The following is a 26540-nucleotide window of genomic DNA, read 5'->3' on the forward strand; positions in this document are numbered from 1 at the left end:
AACATCCAGCATCCTCCAAGACTCAGTCCATCCTTTCCTGGCATCTCTCTGTTTTAATCTAGGTATGTAGTAATATTTAGGCTGACTCTTTTTGTTAAATAGCTTTATTATGGAGATGAAGTTTTAAAATATTTAATTTTTTGCTTTCTTCGGTCAAAAACCTTTGCTTCTTCTGATCTCAGTATTCATTTAAATATAATTTCTATAGGAGAAATACCAAGAGAAAGACCAAGGTAATATTCATTATTAATATGATTGAAAAACAGAATGATATAAACTACTGTCTTGCAAGCAGTTTCTTGAGAAAGGCTTCCTACATTCCCATCAGATTAATAACTGAGCATAGAGGCATCAGATTAATAACTGAGCATAGAGGCTTCAGTTCAGAGAGATTTTTAATAGTGCAGAGAAGAGGGCTCAGTTGCTTCAGTCATGTCCGACTCTTTGTGACCCCGTGGACTATAGCCTGCCAGGTTCTTCTGTCCATGGGGATTCTCCAGGCAAGAATACTGGAGTGGGTAGCCCTTTCCTTCTTCTGCAGAGAAGAGACCCCCGCATATTTAGCTGGAGTGGGTAGGGGAGAAGGGGCTGGGTATAAAGGAAGAGAAAGAAAAGCCAGGCCATAGACTGTCCTGGGAAATGAAATGAAAGAAAGATGAAGAAGGAGAGAAAGGATGAAGAAAGTGGGAGGTCTCTTGATTCCCTTCCCCCCGCCCTCCTCCGCCACTGGAGGCCTATGTTTTCAGGTGAATTAACTTAGCAATCTGGGCCTTGGGCACATCACAAGTAAGCTGGGCAAAGCAGTGTGGTCAGGCAGACAGGGGGCCCTGGGTTTGAGTTTTGCCATGCTACCATAATTCTTTATCTGATGGGGATGCAGAGTTGAGAAGGGAGAGGTCTACAGTGGTGCACACGATGGTTAGGTGAGGTGACCTCCGAGGCAGAGGCTGAAGGAAGGGCATGGCAATTGGTCAGTTAGCCTGCAGAAGCTAACACAAGCCTGAGTCAGCCAGGAGGTGGCCATTTGGAGCAAACCAAGGCAGATCAGATCGCTAGCCACACCATTCTCAGATTTCAGCCCTGGAGGCCAGGGGACACCCAGGGGACAAGGGATGCAGCCCTGGAGACCAGGAGAGGTAGAGGACATCCTTTCCCAGACCCTGGATCTTGCCCACCATCGTGAGGATGTTAAACGCTCCTTCTTCCCATTCACCTGGGAACTGTCTTGGGAAGGAAGCCTAGGAGGGGAGGCTAGCCTGAAGGTCCAAGCATTTTCATCCTGGTCGATGATTCTTTGGGGGAAAGGTTTTCCCTAAAGACTTCTGGACAGCTCAGAAATGAAAGGAACTCAATGATTCTGTTGATTTTCTTCATTTTATCAAGGAGGATATTGACCTTCCTGCCATTCCAGTAACTTTCAGTGTCACAGATCACATGAGGACAGAATTCAGGCTCCATAGTGCCCTTCTAGACGTCTAGTCTGGTTGTATGTCCATCACCCCGAGTCCCACTAGGGTTTCTGCAGATGGACTAGACCTCTGTGTTGGAACTGTCTGAATAACTCATGGTTGGTAGCACTTTATGCACATTCCCTGCTCTGTTATTTTTTTGTTTCTAGCTTTTAGCTCTGTTTTTATGTCATTTCCTTCTTAAGAACACTTAGCTTATATGAAAAATTATAATACCTGTTTTATATAAAATATGCTTTAAAATATTGATTTAAAATATTTTTTAGTGCTATATTCTGACTGTCCTCTTCAAACATCTAGGCTCTGAAATTTAGTCGTGTAGCCAAGAGGCGTATCTACAAGTAAATCCAAATATTCGCTGCTAATTAGAATCAGCCAAAATGGTAACTTCAAAAGGAAAAGAAGGCCAAGGAACTAGCCTTTATTTAGGGTCAACTGTGTGTTCAATTCTACTTGCATATTTTTATCTCATTTACTTCTCAGATAAGCTTTATGTGATTTTTAAAAATTGTATCCATTTACAAGCTAACTGAAGTTGTCACCAGTTCAGGGCAACTTCCTTAGAAACCTAAGCGAGTCTGAATTTGAACGATGTGCTTTTCATACTGCTTTACTGATTTGTGTTGGCAAAGTGAAAGTGAAAGTGAAGTCAAGTCGCTCAGTCGTGTCCGACTCTTTGTGACCCCATGGACTGTAGCCCACCAGGCTCCTCAGTCCATGGAATTTTCCAGGCAAGATTACTGGAGTGGGTTGCCATTTCCTTCTCCAGCACATCTTCCCAAACCAGGGATTGCACCCTGGTCTCCTGCACGGCAGGCAGACGCTTTACCATCTGAGCCACCAGGGAGATCCTGTGTTGGCAAAGCAAGGCATTCATTCTCTTATGATTTTTCTTTTGATTAATCTTGAATTCCAGAATGATCCTCAAAAAATATGTCATTATCAGCACCTGCAGAGTCAAAAAGTTGCCATGTTTGAATTTGAAGTTTACACCGTGTTCCTTGTTGCTTCTTTAAATCTTTTCTTGCTGGGCAGAAGAGCTCCTGAGGCAGGAAGATTATTCATGAGCCCAGTTAGAAAGCAGGTCATCTCATCTATGCATCATCAGTGTTGAGAAGTATGCTGTGGTTTTCAATACAGCTGTCTAGTGATTTATCTTTAATAGCGAAAGAAATACCAAGCCCATTAATCCAGGGGCAGATGTATGCTAAGCTTGTTGTCATATCATCTGACAGCTGACCAAAGGCTGTCTGTTGGGGGTGGTGGTGATGGTGGTGGTGGTGGTGGGAAGTCTAGATAGCAGTAGCTCAGAGTTCATAAGCATTTTGAGATTCCTCCATTAGAAGAAAGAAGGACGGGAAAGGGAGAGAAGACGATATTTTAGGGGCTTCATTGTAAATACTTTGGACAAATAGTACCAGTGTTTTTCTTAGGAAGTAGGTCAAAGATCAGCTTGCTAGTTCCAACTCATTTCTGTCCACCAGTAACTATCTTTCTTAGCTGATGAGTTGGGGGAAAATGCCAGTAATTCTAGGCAGAAGCCTATGCTATCAGCGAGTCTGATAAGCTATCTAACAACTGCCTGGTTTGTACAGGAGCAGACTTCCAAGGAGGGATTTTCTTACTAGCAAAGTAAGCCTACAGATGGTCAACAGACACATGAAAAGATGTTCAACATCACTCAACATCAGGGAAATGGAAATCAAAACCACAATGAGGTATCACATCACACCTGTCAGAATGGTTATCATCAAAAAGCCAGGAAATAACAAGCATTGATCAGGGTGTAGAGAAAAGGGAACTTTTGTGCACTGTTGGTGGGAATGTAAACCAGTGCAACCACTGTGGGAAATAGTATGGAAGTTCCTCAAAATTATTAAAAAATAAAATTACCATATGATCCAGCAATTCCATTTCTAGGTATTTACCTGAAGAAAATAACAGTAATTTGGAAAGATATCCACACCCCCATGTTCATTGCAGCATTATTTACAATAACCAAGACATGGAAGCAACCTAGGTGTTCACCGACAGACAAATGCATAAAGAAGATATGGTGTATATATGCAATGGAAGACTACTCAGCCATAGCAAGAATGAAATTTGTGCTATTTGTGACGACATGGATGGACCCAGAGGATATTATGCCAAGCGAAATTAGACAGGGGAAGAAGAATACCACAAGATCTCATTTACAATGTAGAATTTAAAAAACAAAACAAATGAACAAATGAAAACCAGGCTTATAGACACAGATGAAGTGTTGCTGATGGGGAGAAGGAGAGGGGACTGGGCGAAATAGGTAAAGGAGATTAATAGGTGCAAATTTTCAGTTACGTAAGTCACAAGGATGTAGTATATAGCAGACAGTAATACTGTAATACAGACAATAATGCCGTAATAATTTTGCAGGTGACAAGTAGTTCCTAAGCTTGTTGTGGTCATCTTGTAATAGGTTACTAGGTTGTACACCTGAAATGAACATAATACTGCCCATCAACTATGCTTCAGAAAAATTTTAAAAAGTAATCAAGCCTCATGTCCCAGGTCTGGTCTATGGTGACACACAGAGGTTCTGAATAGCTCTGCAACTAAGTATGTATTTGTTTTGTTTTGAGTTAAATGTCTTCTATTGGTATCGGTAATGAGTCCCAAAATGAGCCCAGTGGAATGATCAACAGCAGTCGTGTCTGGCCGTGTCAGAGCTCTGGGTCTCAGGCCCCAGGGGAGCTTAGTTGAGATACTGGCAGCTTGCAGTCAGGAATCTTCAAGCCAGGATGCCTTGAATGTGTGGTCTTGATATCCTATTCCTTGTATCAAAGCTCATCTGCAGAAAAAAATCCAGGGGCACAGGCTCAGACACAGACTAGTGATTTTGAGCAATGACGGTAGAAAGAGTGCTATGGGTTGACGTTCACTAGAGACCCAATAAAGCCAGTATTTATACCAATCTAATTTTGAGACCAGTTTTAGTTGACGTGGTTAAATAGTGAGTGAGTCTTTAGAAAAGGTATGTTGATTCCTTGCCATTTTGTCTAAGGGAATTTCTCTAGGATAAATATTATCTGTAAACTCTTGAGCTTATACCTCATCATGGCTTTATCAGTACTTACACCCTCAGGAGAAACATTGGTATTTCATATCCAGTCAACAACTTATGGAGCCAATAGCACCCCCGCTTGTGACAACCAAAAATGTCTTCAGACATTGCCTGATGTCCCCTGGGAGAGGGACAGAATTGCTCTCAGTGAGAAGCACTGTGCTAGTACATTATGAAAATGTTTTAGATCTAACTTTTCTGGAATATATCTACTTTCCAAATAAATTATTTTCCATTTTCTCAGTTTTGATTCAAAACTTGTGCACTCAGCTAACTCCCAGGACAGTTTGGATGTCATATCCAACTCCTCTGGAGTTCGTACATTTCTCATTTTAATCTCTCTCTTCCTTTAGCCACCCCCTTAGCTATAAAAATGCTTAATCCATGTGGTGGCTTATGGCAGGGTGATAAATATTATTTCCTCTCTCTCTTGATCTTTTCTTTCTTTCATCTAGCAGATTTTCTGGCCTAGGGGTAATTCTGTAGTTCTTGCCTCTTTGCTTTGTGTTCATTACCTTTTCATGAATCCTGGGGTTGACTTTGACTTTTTCTCACCGGTTTTGTAAACCTTGGTAATGTTGAATTGAAGCACTATTTATTTACTATTTCAGAGTCCTGTTCAATGTTAAATGTCAAGTAATATGTTCAGTATGATTCCATTTTTTTTCATACATACACACGTATGCACACACACACACACACAACAGGCTAATACACATGTGCAGAAAAACATTATGGAGGGATATATTCCAAATGATCATCTTTACCCTGAATGAGATCCTTCGTGATTCAGTGTTTTTCCTTTCTGCTCATTTATGTTTTCTAATTTTTCCTACAATACGTGTTTTGCTTGTAAATTACAAAAGACGAAAATGTTTGCAAAGTCATTCTCCAGCTTTCTGTCTGATCAGTGCAAGAGTTGACACTTGCCCATGGGTGTTGTTAATGGTAACCAGAGTTTTGTTTTCAGTGGCGCTTATTTTTGGAAGACACTAGGACAACTGAGTCACCCGTCGTATTTTAGGGAAAAGGATGAAACAAGAAACCCCAAAGGAACAGGTGAAGATTCGCTAGGCAGATTTCTGCCTTGTACTGAAAGTTTTTTGGGTCAAGATATATGTACGTGCATGAGCTCAGATGGAACTTTCCTGAGCCATGGCAGGGCTGAATTTAGCCGTGAGCTAAGGCTCTCAGTCACTCAGAGTGTCATCCAGCAGAGAATGGCTAGTGTATCCTGGGGCTTTGTTTATTGAAAAGAGGTCCAATAAGCACACCATGTTCTTAGAGCATGCTGGCCTTGCTCTTCTCCAAATGGCTCCACAATACTAAGCATCTCTCTGAGCACCATCAGCTGCTGACGTGACTCACCGTCAACAGCCTCCAGGACCTTCATGAATCACAGCTCATGGGCAGGCTCTTGCTCAGCCGAGACATGCCAGAAATCAAATTTATAACCTCGCTGGTTACTGTGTACTTTTAGAAACCCAAATTAGCTTTCCTCAGGGAAACACTATGGTGGTTGGCAAAAGCAGACACCTCTTTCTGTCATCTTGGGCACAGCTTGATGCTGCTATGAGTGGCTGGCCGTTGCTGACGGCAGAGTTTGCGAGAGGGAAGTGATAGGGAGGGAGCTGGGAGGATGTAGCTGTTTGACTCTGACTCTGACTTTGACTCAGACTTTGATCTGATCAAAGGTGTTTAGCACCAGGCTCAGCTGGCTTAGAAGAAGGAATACAAGCTTGGTGGATAGACCCCAGAGTCTGAATTCAGCTTCCATTGCATATTTTGTATTAACTTCTCATATTCCTCAGCGTCCTCATCTATAAAATGGGCATAGAGATTTCCTCTTAGATCTGTTGTAAGGATGAAAACACAGAATGCTTGTAAATGACAGTCTGGTATATAGCAGATATTCAGCTTTCCTTTCTCTCTAGTTGGTTTCCAGGTTTGTGACTGACAATTCAAATAGATGAGGGGTTCACAGGTTTTTTTTTTTTTTTCTATAAAGGGACAGAGAGCAAGTTTTGTGGGCCAGGAGGCAAGATTAAGGATATTATTTACATGGACGGAGGTTCGTGATGTTGTACAGGAGACAGGAATCAAGACCATCCTCAAGAAAAAAATGCAAAAAACAAAATGGCTGTCTGAGGAGGCCTTACAAATAGCTGTGAAAAGAAGAGAAGCGAAAAGCAAAGGAGAAAAGGAAAGATATACCCATTTGAATGCAGAGTTCCAAAGAATAGCAAGGAGAGATAAGAAAGCCTTCCTCAGTGATCAATGCAAAGAAGTAGAGGAAAACAATAGAATGGGAAAGACTAGCGATCTCTTCAAGAAAATTAGAGATACCAAGGGAACATTTCATGCAAAGATGGGCTCAATAAAGGACAGAAATGGTATGGACCTAACAGAAGCAGAAGATATTAAGAAGAGGTGGCAAGAATACACAGAAGAACTGTACAAAAAAGATCTTCAAGACCCAGATAATCACGATGGTGTGATCACTCACACTCACCTAGAGCCAGACATCCTGGAATGTGAAGTCAAGTGGGCCTTAGGAAGCATCACTATGAACAAAGCTAGTGGAGGTGATGGAATTCCAGTTGAGCTGTTTCAAATCCTAAAAGATGATGCTGTGAAAGTGCTGCATTCAATGTGTCAGCACATTTGGAAAACGCAGCAGTGGCCACAGGACTGGAAAAGGTCAGTTTTCATTCCAATCCCAAAGAAAGGCAATGCCAAAGAATGCTCAAACTACTGCACAACTGCACTCATCTCGTATGCTAGTAAAGTAATGCTCAAAATTCTCCAAGCCAGGCTTCAGCAATACGTGAACCGTGAACTCCCTGATGTTCAAGCTGGTTTTAGAAAAGGCAGAGGAACCAGAGATCAAACTGCCAACATCCACTGGATCATCGAAAAAGCAAGAGAGTTCCAGAAAAACATCTATTTATGCTTTATTGACTATGCCAAAGCCTTTGACTGTGTGGATCACAAGAAACTGTGGAAAATTCTGAAAGAGATGGGAATACCAGACCACCTAACCTGCCTCTTGAGAAATCTGTATGCGGGTCAGGAAGCAACAGTTAGAACTGGACATGGAACAACGGACTGGTTCTAAATAGGAAAAGGAGTACGTCAAGGCTGTATATTGTCACCCTGCTTATTTAACTTATATGCAGAGTACATCATGAGAAATGCTGGGCTGGATGAAGCACAAGCTGGAATCAAGATTGCCGGGAGAAATAACAATAACCTCAGATATGCAGATGACACCACCCTTATGCAGAAAATGAAGAACTAAAGAGCCTCTTGATGAAAGTGAAAGAGGAGAGTGAAAAAGTTGGCTTAAAGCTCAACATTCAGAAAACTAAGATCATGGAATCTGGTCCCGTCACTTCATGGCAAATAGATGGGGAAACAGTGGCAGGACTTTATTTTAGGGGCTCCAAAATCACTGCAGATGGTGACTACAGCCATGAAATTAAAAGACACTTACTCCTTGCAAGGAAAATTATGACGAAACTCAGTTCAGTTCAGTTCAGTTCAGTCGCTCAGTCGTGTCCAACTATTTGCGACCCCATGAATCGCAGCACGCCAGGCCTCCCTGTCCATCACCATCTCCCGGAGTTCACTCAGACTCACATCCATCGAGTCCATGATGCCATCTCATCCTTGGTCGTCCCCTTCTCCTCCTGCCCCCAATCCCTCCCAGCATCAGAGTCTTTTCCAATGAGTCAACTCTTCACATGAGGTGGCCAAAGTACTGGAGCTTCAGCTTTAGCATCATTCCTTCCAAAGAAATCCCAGGGTTGATCTCCTTCAGAATGGACTGGTTAGATCTCCTTGCAGTCCAGGTGACTCTCAAGAGTCTTCTCCAACACCACAGTTCAAACGCATCAATTCTTTGGCGCTCAGCCTTCTTCACAGTCCAACTCTCACATCCATACATGACCACAGGAAAAACCATAGCCTTGACTAGACGGACCTTAGTCGGCAAAGTAGTGTCTCTGCTTTTGAATATGCTGTCTAGGTTGGTCATAACTTTTCTTCCAAGGAGTAAGCGTCTTTTAATTTCATGGCTGCAGTCACCATCTGCAGTGATTTTGGAGCCCCCCAAAATAAAGTCTGACACTGTTTCCACTGTTTCCCCATCTATTTCCCATGAAGTGATGGGACTGGATGCCATGATCTTCGTTTTCTGAATGCTGAGCTTTAAGCCAACTTTTTCACTCTCCTCTTTCACTTCCATCAAGAGGCTTTTCAGCTCCTCTTCACTTTGTGCCGTAAGGGTTGTGTCATCTGCATATCTGAGGGTATTGATATTTCTCCCAGCAATCTTGATTCCAGCTTGTGTTTCTTCCAGTCCAGCGTTTCTCATGATATACTCTGCATATAAGTTAAATAAGCAGGGTGACAATATACAGCCTTGACGTACTCCTTTTCCTATTTGGAACCAGTCCGTTGTTCCATGTCCAGTTCTAACTGTTGCTTCCTGACCCGCATACAGATTTCTCAAGAGGCAGGTTAGGTGGTCTGGTATTCCCATCTCTTTCAGAATTTTCCACAGTTTCTTGTGATCCACACAGTCAAAGGCTTTGGCATAGTCAATAAAGCATAAATAGATGTTTTTCTGGAACTCTCTTGCTTTTTCGATGATCCAGTGGATGTTGGCAGTTTGATCTCTGGTTCCTCTGCCTTTTCTAAAACCAGCTTGAACATCAGGGAATTCACGGTTCACGTATTGCTGAAGCCTGGCTTGGAGAATTTTGAGCATTACTTTACTAGCATACGAGATGAGTGCAGTTGTGCAGTAGTTTGAGCATTCTTTTGCATTGCCTTTCTTTGGGATTGGAATGAAAACTGACCTTTTCCAGTCCTGTGGCCACTGCTGAGTTTTCCAAATGTGCTGACATATTGAGTGCAGCACTTTCACAGCATCATCTTTTAGGATTTGAAACAGCTCAACTGGAATTCCATCACCTCCACTAGCTTTGTTCATAGTGATGCTTTCTAAGGCCCACTTGACTTTGCATTCCAAGATGACCTAGATAGCATATTAGAAAGCAGAGACATTACTTTGCCAACAAAGGTCCGTCTAGTCAAGGCTATGGTTTTTCCAGTAGTCACCTATGGATGTGAGAGTTGGACTATAAAGAAAGCTGAGCCCTGAAGAATTGATGCTTTTGAACTGTGGTGTTGGAGAAGACTCTTGAGAGTCTCTTGGACTGCAAGGAGATCCAGCCAGTCCATCCTAAAGGAGATCAGTCCTGGGTGTTCACTGAAAGGACTGATGTTGAAGCTGAAACTCCAATACTTTGGCCACGTTATGCAAAGAGCTGACTCGTTGGAAAAGACCCTGATGCTGGGAAAGATTGAGGGCAGGAGAAGGGGCAACAGAGGATGAGATGGTTGGATGGCATCACTAACTCAATGGACATGAGTTTGAGTGGACTCTGGGAGTTGGTGATAGACAGGGAGGCCTGGCGTGCTGCGGTTCATGGGATTGCAAAGCATTGGACACCACTGAGCAACTGAACTGAACTTACATTACAGAGAGAAAACTAATTTCTACCAATTTTGAATTTATGAAATCCAAATATAATAACAGGATAACGTTTCTCTAATATAGACCTACCAGTGAGAAGAAAGGGATTCTTTTTCTGGGGAGAAATGTTTGAGTTAATTGGGGCTCAAAGTCAGTGCTCCTTATCATCAGATCGATTGCCCATGTTCATCTGTACAAACCATTCTTAACTTGCCGACCAAATAAACACAGGCAGCGGCTGCATTTGGTCCACAGGCCATAGTTTACAGTTTCTTGTTGTATTCTCTCTACAGCTAACACCAGTCTCTGCTTGTGCTCTAACCCAATCATCCATGATGAGTAAATCATTTGAAATCATAATTGCTACATAAACAACAATTGGAGGGCTACAATCTGGAAAGGAAGGTGAAATAATTCAATCTGTAAATAGGCTTTTGGAAGCTGACAAAGTGCTTATTCTATCTGATCCATTTGTGGCTGAAATCAGGAAAACAGTAGCAAGAAATGATCAGGCAACACAAACTGACCACCTACACACAGAGATCAAGCCATGGATCATCATGGCAACAGACAGTTACTCTATCAGGTTCTCTCTGCTTCTTATCAAATAAGAAGTAGACACGCATATGTGTATTCATTCCCACCCCCTCCGTGCAAAGGAGGGATTAAAATTTGGCACAGAAAATGTCAGAGGGTCCCTTCCCGCTGCCCCTCCCCTGACCCGGCTGGCTGGTTGGTGCACGGGTGTGAGTCTGCAGCCCACTGAGGCCGACGAGTAGAGACAGTGCTCTACCGGGCTTGTTGTGTTGGTTTCACAACAAAATGGACCCTATTCTACCTAGCAAGGCAACCGTTAATGGCGTAAATGAGGAATTTCATTGATGATCGTGCATTGACATAAAATCAAGCAAAATAGGTCACTAAGCATCAATTTTGGAGCAAAAAAAATAATTCAGCATTCAACCCAGAGTTCTGGCATCCACAGTGAGGAAGCACGGCAGGAGGGCTGAACGCTGGTTATGGCTAGAGTGTATCATACAGCAGTGCTGGGATGGCTGAGTCAGAAGTCTGGGCAAAATGCAAAGCTGTTTAGGAATTCTTTGTACTATTTTCATTCTTTTTTTTTTTTTTTTACCTGTGCCATGTGGCATACAGGATCCCCGACCAGGGATCAAACCCATGCCTCCTGCACTGAGAGCACGGATATCTATCACTGGTTAAGAAGCACTGGACCAGCAGGGAAGTCCCTGTTTAGGCATTCTTGAGCTTGGGCTTTGACAGAGTTGCTGCTGCGTCTCAACAGATTCTGCAGAGGAGCACAGATGATAAAATTCTCCAGTGAGACAAGGAAGTCCAGATCTTGATGCACGTGGTTTATAAAATCCCAGATTTACATATTTAGAGTGCCAATCATTTGGCAGATTCTCTTGCAGAAAGTTCACCAACAGCATCCTGCATTTGATCAGATTCACCTGGTTAAATGACCCATAACTGTTCTCACAAAACCAGGGACTGGAAGAATAATACAGGGCGTATTCTTCATACAATGGGAACATACCTTTGTGGAAAGCTAATACATGGTGGAAAGTACCCAGTGGAATAGAGGGGATCAGGGTGGATGTTTGGGTGAAGATACATGATAACTAAATTGCCAACAGAGGAACGATGGTGTTTCTGAGTATGTGAGTGATAGATATGGAAGAGGGCTGAAGCACATAGAGTCAGAAAGGACTCCAGTTTATTAGAAAGGATCCAAGTGGGAGAGCTAGCTGCTTACTATCTGTTGAGATAAAGGAATGACACCCAATGGCAACACATAATTTGAGATTCATTGAGTGCTTGTGAGTATTAACAGTTTGCCATGCCAATGGTGATAAAGCTTTTTGGGGCAGGGATGTTGAACTGAAGATTGTTGAATTTGTAAAGAGCTTACAATTTCTTATAATTAACTTCTCACTAGAAAAATAGCTATTTTTGAGGCAGAAATATTTTCAAATGTGTTGTTTTAGCTGAAGAACAATCTTTAGCCAAAGCGTATTTAGCAAAGGAGCTTTGGTGATGGTTTTAAAAAATATTTCTTATCTGAGCTGATCCAAATGCATCTTTTCTCCATTTGTGTGTCAAGAGAACATAGAGCAAATGCATGTTATCTGAGTTTATCTAACAGGTTGGAATAAAATACACAATTCACGTAAGGATAAATGTCAAGAAGAAAAGCTGAAGTATATGTCCAAGCAAAATTTATTAGATGTCTATTCAAGAAAAACACAATGACCTTTGCTTGTAAGAATTTGAAGTCAATTACCTAAAAGCTTGGTATGAATATTTTTCCTTTTAAAATCAGATACAGAGAGTAGAAACATTAATTTTTCTTAGGTATGACAGGCAACAGATATTGAAGTCTTCTCTCATAAATGGCATCAAAGGTAATTATTCATTTATCAGCAAAGCCGCATGCAGTTGACCTAATTTCAAACCCAAAGCCTTTAAAATATAAAGCTGGCTGTGAACTTGACAATAATCAAGGTAGGCTACTCAAAGATGTTTCTTTACCTTCTTCCTAGTGAAATTCCTCTATAATCAGTATTTATATACATTTTAGTTTGGCTGCTAAAATCTTACATTCATAAACTTTTGCATTAGTGCTATCTTACAGAATCGCACTGTCGAGTCATAATAATGATTTGTGGGAGATATAAAGGATGCTCTGTTGAAGGTGTTTTAGTTTAGTTTAAATGAAGGATAAAGACCAAATTAGGAAATTCCCCTGTCTTCTCAACAACTAAATAGTCTGTACAAAAAAAAGAGCAAATGTATGTACAAAATTCTAGAGTCTACGTACATTGTGAAAAGATCAATCACTGTCCACAGAAGAAATGCTGTAAAAAGTTTTATCTATAAGGTGCTAAAGATCCAAATATGAATAGTTCTTATGCAAAGTCATAAGAAATACAAAGCTAGTTCTCGGGGTATGCGTAATTCAGGCACTGTTAACCACATTAAATCTTTCAGGTCCCAATATCATCTCGTAGGTTTCTACTTCAGGGCAGAAAATATAACCTGAATGATTTAACATTGTCTCTAAAAAGTGCCTAATGTATTCCGAGGAAATAGTTTACACACACCAGGAAAATCAGGCTCAACATATTCCTGTCCTCAAATGTAGCCAGGATTCTGAGTTCCAGAGAAGAAAAATAACTGTCATAGTAAAAATAATTGTATTGATCATAATCCTTACTAAAACCAGCCTTAATACTTGTGATGGTTCCAAAGTACTCTATTTCTATAAAATAATGTGTGAGATTCTTCTACATTTCCATAAAACGTACAACATAGCATATGGATTGTCTGTTCTCATACAATCTCAGATGTGTACGTGTACACACAGTGAAATCTTACCTATGAATATTGCTTACACATACTTTCAAGTGTCTATGTTAGAATAATTCATTGCCCCTGTCACTAACACTGCTTTTATTTAACTTTTATCAGATAAATAAAACACTAAGAGCTCATTGTTCATTATGCTGATTATTACATTTTAATATAAAATAGCAATGCAACTTTACAACACAATAGTTATTTTTTTTTGTAGTCTAGCTAAACCTCTTATATTCTCATGAGTATTACCAAAGGCTCTTATTCACTTATTGTTTGCACTTCTAAAAAGTACCAAAAAAAAAAAAAAAAAAAACCTGCAGGAAAAGACTCCTACTGGAAACTCACATTCAATTCAACAAAATCACACTCATTCGAATTAACTTTCCTACTCTTACTTTAGATTTTGTAATCACTGTGCATATTACAACAGATAAGTGCAGGCAAACAATAGTTGAAGTACAGTTGTCATATCGTGTAAACCAGGACACTAGGCAAACTCGTGAAAGGAAAATATACTGCCAAGCTAAGAAGGTGAAAATGTGAACCACAGCAAGTATCAAGAAACAATCTGGTTGCCTGAAGGGAGAACAGCTTTCAAAGTGGACCGGGGAGCCTCCTTGAGACACTTATTTTTTTGCCTCAACTGCTCAACCCTTATTAAGCATAGGGTTTTCTTTCTGATGCCACAGATCCACTTTTCCAAGTTTAGAGCAGAAAGCTCTAAAGCAGGAATATGCACGTTCACATGGAGGCTAATCCGCCCATCTCCCCAAGGCGTGGCAGTTCAGTTGCTGGTGGTTTGGTGGCAGGTGGAGACGGTGACGGTGGGTGACTTCTGTTGGAAATGGAAGGCATTACAGCAGGAGGCCTGCGGGATCTCTCAGGCAAGGTTATGCAGATGCGCTGCTGAAATGCGGCATAAATAACCAGGAGAGTGATTCACAGCCTCTTGACATAGTTTCCGGGAAAAGTACCAAAGAATTTGGTTCTTCTAGAGGTTCCTGAAAATAGAAATGATAAATGAAACTGGGGGGAGGTAACAACCGTGAGATATCAGTTCATCAGTTCAAGTGGGCTTGAAACTCACTAACAGAGCAAGCCCTCAGAGTTTGGAAAAGAACTGAGACCCACTGAAGGGATGGGATGACAGAGTCAGCAGTCTAATCTCTACTGCCCGATGCCTTCATCACTTCTTAAGCTTAAAGGCTGTGCTCCCATCAGTTCAGCTGAGTTCAGTTCAGTTGCTCAGTCGTGTCCGACTCTCTGCGATCCCATGGACTGCAGCATGCTGGGCTTCCCTGTCCATCACCATCTCCTGGAGAGCTTGCTCAAACTCATGTCCATCAAGTCGGTGATGCCATCCAACTGCTCCCATCACACCAGGCTAAAGAGAAAAGCTCAGGTCTGAGGGAAGAGACAATCTCGCCGAGGAGGTGGGTTTTTAAGAATAAGGATACTTGAGTATCATGGGGCTCCATCACTTAGGCTGCTAGACAGGAGTGAGGAGCGGAAGAGGAGATGCATGTGGGTACAATCTTCTCAAAAAAGACGGGGCTGGCCGTGGGATAGGATGGACTGGAAAAGGCCCACACCAAGGCTTGATTCTCTGAGCAGGAGGTCTGTCACGGCTCCTTAGCACAGTGTAACACGAAAGCTTTATCAGGAATGCCATCACCACCCAGGTCTGTTATCTCATAGACGATCATGCTGAATGCCACAGCATTCATTTACAAATAGCCCTGCCAGGGTCCTTCATAAAATGTAGAAAATTTGAACAACTTACCAAATCACTAAAGAAAAAAAGGCAGACCACCGTTAGCAGGTGAGGGTTCTATCATTGGGGAAGTTTCTAATATGAGGAGTAAAACCAAATGCATAAAGGACCATCATGATGATCGCCTTTGGATTCAAATATTGTAATTCCTTTGAAGCTTTTTGGAAAAGCAAGTGTACCAAATTCTTCCTTAGGTTTTCCAGCTCATGTAGAATGAACACAGTCTCTGTACTTCCCTTTCTCATTTACCCTCTAGAGCTTACTGTCTTGGTTTGATGACTAATCTTCTTTATCCCTATGCAGGTAAGTCATTTTACTCTTCTTCTCAGTGGGGAATTAATATAAACAGAGGCAGAGGCTTGTGGCTGCTAATGTGGCCTTTGTTCCTTTATTTCCCCACAGCTGGCCTGTCTACAGAAAGCCTTCGTACCTCCATCAGCTGTCTCCATCTTCCTACATCTGTTTCCTTTTTATCCCTTTCCTCTGTGACTCTTGTCTACAAAAATTTTCTCAGAAAACCTCTAGTTTTCTTTCAAGATGGTAAGAATGGGGCTGTTTTGTATGTGGTAAGAATGGAACCTCTCTCTACTTGGACCACATATTGAAGCTAAAGTGGGTCAGTGGATTCTTAAGAAAAGCTATGACAAACCTAGATAGTGTATTCAAAAGGAGAGACCTCACTTTGCCAACAAAGGTTCCTCTAGTCAAAGTTAAGGTTTTTCCAGTAGATGTGAGAGTTGGACCATAAAGAAGGCTGAGTGCCTAAGAACTGATGCTTTTGAACTGTGATGCTAGAGAAGTCTCCTGAGAATCCCTTGGACAACAAGAAGATCAAACCAGTCAATCCTAAAGGAAATCAACCCTGAGTCTTCATCGGAAAGACTGATGCTGAAGCTGAAGCTCTAATACTTTGGCCACTTGATGTGAAGAGCCGGCTCGCTGGAAAAGACCCTGATGCTGGGAAAGATTGAGGGCAGGAGGAGAAGGGGGCAACAGAGGATGAGATGGTTGGATGGCATCACTGACTCAATAACATGAGTTTGAGCCAGCTCTGGGAGATACTGAAGGACAGGGAAGCCTGGCGTGCTGTAGTCCACGGGGTCACAAAGAGTGGGACACAACTGAGTGACTGAACAACAACAAAGGGCACCTCCAGCAGACCTAGTCAAGCACGAGTTGTTCATTTCATCTGTTTTCTCTGATGTTTTTCATCTGATGAGATCCTCACTGCTGATGACCAGCATTCTGTGCTGAACAGAATATTCATGTTTCTCATTTAGGGGACAGCTCATTATTATTCTAAGATCTCAGTCTTTACTGGTTGGTGCTATTTAGAGAAATTTTCTTCTTTCAGTTGACTTGGAAATAAAACCAGCAGGAAACCACATATATCTGAAGCAGTAATACTAAACTCTATTCAAAATGCAGTTGCCCTAGGATTACATAATGCATACGGATGTGTGAAAGATAAAGGCATTATGAAATCAAAGAAAGCTTGACTATCACATCCAGCCATGCATGGGAGCAAACATAAGCAAATTATAAAATGGCCAGATGCCTGAAAGGAAATGTACACATACCCACAAACCATCCATCATCACATTTTTCCATCACATCAATGACATCACTTTCTCTGAGCTCCAGCTCATCTTCATTCCTAGGAGTATAGTTATACAGAGCCTGAAACCTTAAACAAGACAAATGCATGTGTTAAAAAAAATTTTTGCGCTTCTATGAAACTACTGAAAGAATATAATATTTATTTTACTTTGAACCGATCCTTAACATATTAATTAGGTAGTATAAGTCTTTGGTTAGGTTGTAAAGTAACTAGAGGTAGTTAAGCTTTCATAAGAATTAGACCACTAGAACAGCATTTCAGAACTCACAATGAGGAAAATTTATGGAAGATTCTAATATTCATGAGTTGTATTAAAACATTTTAACATTTATAAATTCGACCTGCACTTCAATTGTATAGTCATAGATAGCTATCATTTGGACATTAAATGATAATACAGAATATAAGAGAAGTGGTATGTATACTTTTCAGCTATGCAATGTGAAGTCGCTCAGTCGTGTCCGACTCTTTGCGACCCCATGGACTGTAGCCTACCAGGCTCCTCTGTCCATGGGATTTTCCAGGCAATAGTACTGGAGTGCATTGCCATTTCCTTCTCCAAGGAATCTTCCCAACCCAGGGATCGAACCCGAGTCTCCCACATCGTAGACAGACGCTTTACTGTCTGCAATCTCAGCCAAAAGGCCGAGAAAAACAAGAAGGAATCATGGTTTTAACTAGCCATATTCAGAAGCAAGGAACTGCAACTTGCAAGTGGAATTTTCAAATGATTCTAAACTGAGATGTACAAAATATCTCAGATAAAGCTTTTATATTGCTGTGTGGAAATTACTATAAAAGAGAAGTTTATATTTTTTTTTACTGGGAGGAAGTCTTTAAAATAGTTTAATTTTGTAGTTTGCATCCGTGTAAGTGGTGATCTCAAGCAGTAGAGTTAGGACATTAATTCGTTTTTAAAAGGTCCTGGAAAAATTGTGCTTAATGTAAAAACTCTCTCTTGAAATAATTGTATGTAAAAGTATTACTGATAGAATGCTGCCACTTTTCTTTCTTTCTTTGAATTCTTTGAGAGCATATATTTTGGTGGCATCAGTCAGTAATAAACTCAGAGAATTTGGGGTAATAAAATAGCAGGCATATTAATATGGATTGGCATTTTGGAAGGACACTGATTCTAGAAGTTTAGAGGGTCAGGAAGCATTTGATATGCAGTTAACATGAAAATGTCATATTACTACTAAAATATTACCAGTATTGTGAGGGGGATTTTTTTTTTTAAGTTAATGAATTTGTTTCTGCTGTTCTTCTTAACAGTTAATGTAATTTTGCCAAAGGAGGAAATAAGAACCACATTTCAGGGCACTTTGGATTTTTTCAAGCCAACTTTAAAAGGTTGGTAATATTGGATATTGCTCAGGAATAAGAATGATTTGTTTTGATTACGTCATTCAGTCAAGAGAATCCTGCTCTGGTAGAACAAAACTGTTCCCTCACCTGAACTCAAATGTCATGTGACAGATCAGAGACAGGCTGCACTGGCTTCTCTACACTTTTAGATTGTGGGAGGAGGGAGTCTGGATAGAGCTGGACTGGAGGAAGGTGTACTGGGGAAAGACCTGATAAGATGTGGTGTCTAACAGCCTCAGCTAGAAAACACCATCTTCTCTGGCCTGAGAGCAAAGCCTGGAATTTCAGTGTTAGGGATTTCTTCCCCTGTTAACACTGTTTTCTCTGGGTCAACCTTTTTAGCCACTTGGGGTTTTGAGGTCTTCTACGGAGAAAGGATTCTGGTTGTGGGGAAGGGCTAAGAAAGATAGCCTAAATCCTAGAGCAGTGGCAAAATAGACAGGGAGGTCTTGAGTACCAACATTCCTTAATTTGGATATTTGCATGGGGCCAGCCCCGGTTGGAGGAGTCAGATTATTTTCTTGTTTGATTTGAAGATGGTCAGGTGGAGGAATGGTATCTTTTGTCCATCCCTGGGGGAAGTTAGTTTCACCACCGTTCCTTTTCTGGTCTCACATTTGAGGGAGATAGGCATTCCTGGGCTGCTAAGTCTATGGATATACACTGCATCTCTCACTTTGGGAAATACTGGATCTCTTCAGGCTTCAGCCTTGACCCAGGCCCATCTCCAACCACTCCCAGAAATAGGCCTATTTAAGGCCATAAATCCCAGCTGCTTGAAGAATCTCAAGGTCCCAAGAGCGAAAAAAAAAAAAAAAAAAAAGAATTGGCATGAACTCCTACTTCTCTTTAACATGATGAAAACCAGTGTGCTTGTCAAAGTTTACTTACCATTCTGGTTTAATTAGACCACCAAAAAAAAAAAAAGAAATTGGAAGTTTCATGGAAACATAAACAAATCTTTCAGAAATCCTCCTGCCTCTGTTGGCTTTCTTTCTTTTTTTTTTTTTCTCTGTTGGCTTTCAAAATCAGTGTTGCACGACAGGAAATGCAGTCAAATTACAATTAAAAAAAAACGCTGTTTTGAAGGATGTATTGGTGAGATGAATGATGGTGGTGGGGTCAGGATGCCTCAGAAAGAAATTTGTCTTTAAAACAGGAAATGCTCGGCCAATCATGAAACTCTGTCTATAACTTGCAGCTTTTTCTGTAACATATTTTACCATACTTCTGAATTGGAGTGACATGATAACATTTTGTTCCTATTTTCAATCAAAACCTATTTCTTGAATGAAAGAGATTAAGTGATACCCTGCAGTCCATGGAGTCACAAACAGTCGGACATGACTGAGCGACTGAACAACAACAAGCTATACTTGGCATTGTAATCAAATAGAAACTTAATAAAGAATTTTTCTAATGTTCAAAGCAAGGCATTGAAAATGTGCATTCTCCCGCCTGTGAGCTCATAAACACATGTGAGTATTAACTCCATATGACATGAAACAGAGTAACATCACCTATATCCTAATCCATAAATTGATTAAAAGCTGCTAATATAATACATTGATGATGCAGTGCAGTAAACTTAATCAGTCTTGGATTTATTCTCTATGATTCATCTCATAGTCAGTTGTGTAAAAAAGAACCCAAGTCAACCTTTAGACTTAAGGGTTGTACTTAAACTTTTTTTCCCCAACTAAATGAAAATTTAAATGATTTGTTCCTCCAAACCTTTTCTTTTCATTAACAAAAATTTCTCTAGTTGTACCCAGTGAGAGCTAGTTTGGTGTTAGAGATGGTTTCTGAGGCCTGTGCTTTTAGCTAAGCACCAGGTATGTGAGCAGTGAGGAGGGACTAATGGCTGGGAGATCGCCAGGCCCTGTTGGATTGCTCTGCTCCAGCCTGGCGTGCTGAAGTCCACGGGGTCGCAAAGAGTCGGACTGAGCGACTGAACTGAACTGAACTGAGGGGAGTGGAACTTGGCCAGCCAGCAGGGGGCGCACTATGTATCCTCAGCTCAGCCCGACAAGGTTTAGCCCTGTAACTGCGCCTTCCCCGGGGCTCGCTCCTGACTGAGAGAGGCAACAGCCAACAGGAAGTGGATAACCTCAGAATGTCTCCCTTGGGCAAAATGGAACAGAAAGACAACCTTAAAGACAGTATGTGACACGTTCAGGGTTGGTTTGACTTAGTATCAGGAGGTGGGGATTTGAAAGGTGTGAAAGGCATTTATTTTCCTGGTCCTTTGTGTAAACATCACATAACTGAATAACAATGCATGTTTTAAGACTGACATTTCCAACATTCTGGAACTTCGGAATTATGTCACTAACTTATCACTGTAGGTCTACTTTGACAATCTCTTGCTTTTCAAATATGTATAAAAACAATGTTAGAACATTTTCAGTGTCTTTAAGGCTGCAGTTACTAAAATCTACATGCTGAGTAGAACAGGGAGAGAGACAGATTCATAAATCTTAGGAATCACTACAGCGTTGGAAGGTTTTCCTAGTGCATAAATCAATCTTTGCAAAATCATGGATTTTTTTCAAAAGTAGCTTCTGTTCTCTGTTGTGAAAGATGGAAGTTATTGCAATTACTCTTAATCTGGGAAGTCTTATCTCGTGTTAGTTACTCTGGTCTCTTTCATGTGCAAAGTTGTATCATCCTCGTTCATGGTACATCAATGGTCCATTTTGCGGGTAAAGGTTAGTCTCAAGTTTATAAGATAAGAAGAATACTTACGGTTCCCCCCCACCTTGAATGTTTTCATGAGTAAACACAGGACGCTGTGGCTGAAATGAAATGATTTTCAATGTAATCAATGCTTAAACTGGTACTAATTAAAAGATAATTTGGATAATGGCATGGCACTTTTCTTGACATTTAATACTTCCTGTTGTAAAAAACCAAGAGGAAGAAAAGAAAAACCAAATAAAGGGTTTCTACAGGATTCATAATTAAAATATTTTGAAGGGTGCTTTAAATTAAGTTGAAATAACCAAAGTTCAAATGTTTGAAACGTATCTGCAATCTCGTCTGCTCAAGCTTTAAGGAAGACTCAGTCCCATTGATTTTTCAAAGGCCAGGAACAATGGCAAGAACATAAGACACCAAATAACTAGACTGGGGAGTTTGGACATCTTCATTCAACCTTATTCTTCTGCATTTTCTCAAACAAGCAAAAAATAAACCACATGTAGTCTTAACAGCAAAGTATCCACATTCATTCTAATATACTTTTCCTTCACAGACAACATTTTCACATACGGTACAGAGGAACATGTCAAGAGGCAGACATGCCATGCTACATTTGAATTAACACTCTCTGTTCTCAATGTGGAGGAAACACATGCATTTTTAAAAACAGAAAACAGAGAGTTTTAAATTGCATGTAACAAACAATATCCAGGTAACACGTAACATTTTACCTGAGAAGAGAAATATTGGTAGAAATTCCCAGTGCACTGAACTCTCAAAAGAGTTTCCTTTCTTTTTAAACTAAGCATCAAGACCAGTATCTGTAATAGATACTTATAATATTGGAAATGACAAGCCTTTGAATCCCATATATCCACATAAATACTTCAATGAGTGAAAGTTAACATGTTTCTTGAATATGTAAACTCAATGTCATTTATACCAACTGTCTAAATGTTACCTTTTAGAGGGGGAAAAAAGCATCACAGTTCATTCACAACACACTTCAAAACCATTCTCTAATAAATGATGGCTATGTGGTAAAAATGAGATAAATCAGAATCTGAATGACAAATTGCATGGCAATTATAAAAGTGATTCCTTATTGATGATTAGATTTTAGATCCCTGACATGAGACTTCAGGGTCAGTTCCTGGATCCTGGAGTTATAAATGGATAACTGAGAGACTGGGAATTCCCCCCTGCAAACTGTCCATCGAAACCCCACTGGTTCAAGGATGGAGGGTGACTCTGGGGTTTCTTTCAGTCTACAAGTCTATAACCTGCTCCCTTCCTGCATTCTTCATCCATTCCCTTCCCACCCAAGCTGTCTGTCTTACATAGAAGACTAGGTGCTTGTTACTATACTACTAACTCAATGGATGTGAGTCTGAGTGAACTCCAGGGGTTGGTGATGGACAGGGAGGCCTGGTGTGCTGCGATTCATGGGGTCGCGAAGAGTCAGACACGACTGAGCGACTGAACTGAACTACACTACTAAAACGTCAAGCTTTCAGTTAACTGGAACCTAATATTTACCAGCAATATTCTTAGAAATTTCACTCAACAGTCTATGCATGGAATATGTAAGTGTAAGATTAAAGAGTGGATAAAAATTGTTGGACACATGTATGGCTTAAGAGTATAATACTTAGCCTGTACATAAATATAAAATAACTAACAATGTATTTATTATTAAAATTATAAAATATACTATTTAAAGATTGATTAAGACTAAATCAAATAAACGAAGAGGTAAAGTTAAGTCATTCTTAAGCCTACATTTCTTCAAGTTTTTGTTCAATCATATATATATGATATATTACATATATATCTTATATAATTTTGTGCAGAAATAAGATTTGTATTTATCAGTTGCTATTTATGTTTTATAATAATTTCCACTCTCCTTTTCTCAGTCTTCTTTTTCATTTTAAATCACTGCAGAATAATGTTCCCATATGTATATATATATATATCTTTTTTGATTGTCTTAGTCATCTCTCTCTCTTTTTTGCTTTTGAAATTAAGATTGATCTTGCCTTTTTCACTATCATAAATATCAAAGCTATAAACATTTTTATACAAGAGTATTTTCTTCTTTTGAGCTATTCCTTAGAACACATTTCCAGGAGTAAGATTTCAGGCCAAAGATGATGCATTCAAGCCACATGATATTGCAAATGCTGGTGTTAGTTTCTCAAAAATACTACATTTAAAAATGCAACTTAAGAACATCTAAAATGCCATGTTTCAAATCTCATACCAAGATAGCTACTAATTCTCTCACACACAAAAAGTCACAGCGCCATTTACAGTGCATAACAAAGTTATAAGAAGATAGTATATGTTCTTGCTTTAAGAGAAAATGTTTTGTAAAATATATTTCATTGTGCTCTAAAAATGGCATGCCTATTTTCACACTTTTAAATCATTCTGATATTTTTGAGTTGAGTAAAAGTTTCACTTCTACATCATGGCATCAGTGCTTGGTTAAACTGGTTGGTCTAATTTCATTGCTGCCTCTGTTAAAATGTGAATACAACTTGAAAATCAGATTGTTAACATTAAAAACATTTACTTATTACAACCCATATAGCACTTTTCCAGTGTTGTCATTATAGTTCTACTAGTTTAATTTCTTTAATTCAACTCATCTCCTAAATCATTTAAATGAACCATCTCTTTGCTAATTATGAAAGTCAGGCTTTTGCCAGAATCATGTGGCTACCTTAATTCCAGGGGCCTCTGTGTCTTAATAATTCACATTCCTGGGTTTGTCAGCCAGTAACATCCTTGTTTTTTAACCAATCTTTCCCAATACTTCCTTCATATCCTTTAAAGGACCCACCCCCACTTTTTTTTTTTTCCTGAATCACTAGTTTTCTATACTGTTCACATACTCAGGCCAGGATTTATCACAGCTTTTATTAGCAGAGAAGTTCTGTATCTATTATAATAGAGAGTTTTAGAACTTTTCTGAGGTTACCTTTGATAGGACTCATCTCTATGTGAATGTGGATACCTGGGAACCAGTTTGGATACCTAGGAACCAGTTACACCAACTGAAATAATTTATTTTAAAAGTATTTGGTCAACAGAGGAGAGAGCAGTATAGGTACTTGTGAGGGCACGCTTGTGTCTTTCTGGCGTTGGCAGTGACTAACTGTGTGACCTTGGATACGCACCTCAGTTTCTTTATTGCTGAAATCCAGGAGTCAGACACAATGATGGTTTAGGTCATGTCCCCCTTAGGGAATCCATAAAGGAATCCCATTTCCACAGATGTCTTTCCCTGTTACCCGTTCAGTTGTCAGAGAGCTGTGACAACGGACATTGGTTAATTTCCAAGTGTCTCCATCACATAAAAGCAATTAATTTTAAAACAATAATTATACTTCATTTTTCAGGTCAGTAAACTAAAGCCCAAAGAAAATTTCTTAATACCACAAGCAGGTAAGAAGAAGGAACTGAATTATAATTTTGACTATAGTCATCTTTAATCCAATATAGAGAGTCAAAATTATAATTCAGTTCCTTCTTCTTACCTGTTTGTGGTATTAAGAAATTTTCTTTGGGCTTTAGTTTACTGACCTGAAAAATGAAGTTTAATTATTGTTTTAAAATTAATTGCTATTATATGATGGAGACACTTGGAAATTAACCAACGTCCGTTGTCACAGCTCTCTGACAACTGAACGGGTAACAAGGGAAAGACATCTGTGGAAATGGGATTCCTTTATGATGGAATAGATAGTGTGGGCTTATTAAAGTCACATCTTAATTTCTTCCTTTAGGCAAGTGTTTATGTTCTGTGTGGATACTCAACTGAACTGTTGTGGGAGGCTGTCTTTTGCTTTCCCCCTCCTAATGTTGAAACTGGGCACAAAGCTTGAGGCAAAGACCTGTGTCTGCACTCTATTGCCACCTAATGGTGAGTAACGGCAGCAACATGTTAAAAAGTGTTAATGCCTTTGGACAGCTCTCGCCAAGTTCCTTCAGCCTGGAGTCATTTTGAAAGGCTATTTTAAAGACCACAGAGCGATGTGGAATAGATATTCATTTCTGTTTCTGACCTGTCTCAGATTTTAAATTCTGAGAAAGGATCGGGCTTTAGCCACCAGTATTTTTGGTCTGTGTTCATTTGTATTTTCACTATCTGCTCAGGCATTTCTATTACTCATAACTTCTTAGCGGTTTTGTGATAAATATAGAACCAGATACATTAGTGACATTCAAGGCTTCCCTGGTGGCTCAATAGGTAAAGAGTCCGTCTGCAAAGCAGGAGACCTGGGTTCGATCCCTGGGTCAGAAGATCCCCTGGAGAAGGAAATTGCAACCCACTCCAGTATTCTTGCCTGGAGAATTCCATGGACAGAGGAGCCTGGTGGGCTACAGTGCATGGGGTCACAAAGAGTTGGCCGTGACTAAATGACTTTCACTTCACAATGAGTCTTAAGAGCACAATAAAAATTAGAAAATTCAATGAAACGATATTTTTGTAGAATCCTAAATATTAGCTTTTTCCTTGACAATGTAGCAATCTTTTTTTCCCCTCCTAGTGTAGCCATTTTTTAGTGATGTCAAAAGCAGATACAAGAGAGACAGGTTTTAAACACATGCTAATTTCGAAGCCAGAACCAACCACAAACCACTGCGCATAAGAAAGCTGGTCTGAAATATCCTAGAATCTCTGGTATCAGTAAAATATATACTTTTCTAGTTCAGATAATAAATCTGTCCTAAAATTAGATAATTCTTACATAAATATTGACCTTTACTTTAAATACTAATGTGGAAAAATCTTGGAAAGAGCTATAAGCAGTTCTAGAGTTCATCCCCCCCCTCCCCCCACCCCCCGCCGGAAAATGTTAGGTGTGGTACTTTCCAAGCAGAATTAAAAAAAAAAAGAAATTCTCTTAATAACAGTACCATGTTTATAGATATATTTTTCTTTCTTACATTATACAATTGTTTTAATATTTAAATTATTTTTAAATTGCAAAAATACAACTTTTCATAAATCTAAAGAATATAGAATATTTGTGTTTCATACAAACATGTATAATAGAACATATAAGCACATAATGTAAAAATCTGGCAAAGAAAAAACTTAAGGTGACCCAAAGCATACCATCTCACTGACCCAAGGAGGTTTATGGATGGGCCATATTAATTTTGGAAAATGCTTTCTTTTTGTTTTGGCTCTGGAAAGCCCTTCCATGAGACTTTTTTTCCTAGTCAACATTCCTCATTCGCTATGGCAACAAAAGAAGCAAAATCAGGTCTTATTATGCAAAGCAAAAAGCACAAAAATGGCCTAAACACGGAGAAGTATCTACACTTCTAAAAAACAGAAAAGGAAATCTTTGCCATCAAGCCCTTAAAAGCCCGCAGAACCACAACTTCATCATGTGATGAAACATGTGAGATTGGACCAGCATCCATTAAAATAGAAATGGGAGAGGAGTGACTTATGCAGAGATGAAAATTCTCAAACTCCTCCACTGTCATTCTCAGAACTGATGGCACCAGTTAGAATCAATTTATTTTCAAGGGCTGTTGATGCTACAGAACTA

General features: G+C 39.9%; 1 protein-coding gene and 1 long non-coding RNA gene across 2 annotated transcripts in view; one reads left to right on the forward strand and one right to left on the reverse strand.

Annotated features, from left to right (window-relative positions):
* Positions 1-14177: 14177 nt before the first annotated feature.
* The window catches only part of SORBS2 (sorbin and SH3 domain containing 2), a 94417-nt gene continuing 82054 nt past the window's right edge, over positions 14178-26540 (reverse strand). The window contains exons 21-23 of the mRNA XM_052661278.1: positions 21007-21056; positions 16850-16956; positions 14178-14496 (exon numbers count right to left, since the gene is read on the reverse strand). Of these exons, the coding sequence (XP_052517238.1) occupies positions 14435-14496; positions 16850-16956; positions 21007-21056 (219 nt within the window). The 3' untranslated portion in view covers positions 14178-14434. The remainder of the gene's footprint in view (positions 14497-16849; positions 16957-21006; positions 21057-26540) is intronic.
* On the forward strand, positions 14606-16718 carry LOC128068187 (uncharacterized). The gene is made up of 3 exons (XR_008201468.1): positions 14606-14928; positions 15526-15572; positions 15672-16718. It is a non-coding gene; the product is annotated as an uncharacterized LOC128068187 (long non-coding RNA).

The sequence above is a fragment of the Budorcas taxicolor genome, chromosome 24 (genome assembly GCF_023091745.1).
Source record: "Budorcas taxicolor isolate Tak-1 chromosome 24, Takin1.1, whole genome shotgun sequence".
Classification (NCBI taxonomy): Eukaryota; Metazoa; Chordata; class Mammalia; order Artiodactyla; family Bovidae; genus Budorcas; species Budorcas taxicolor.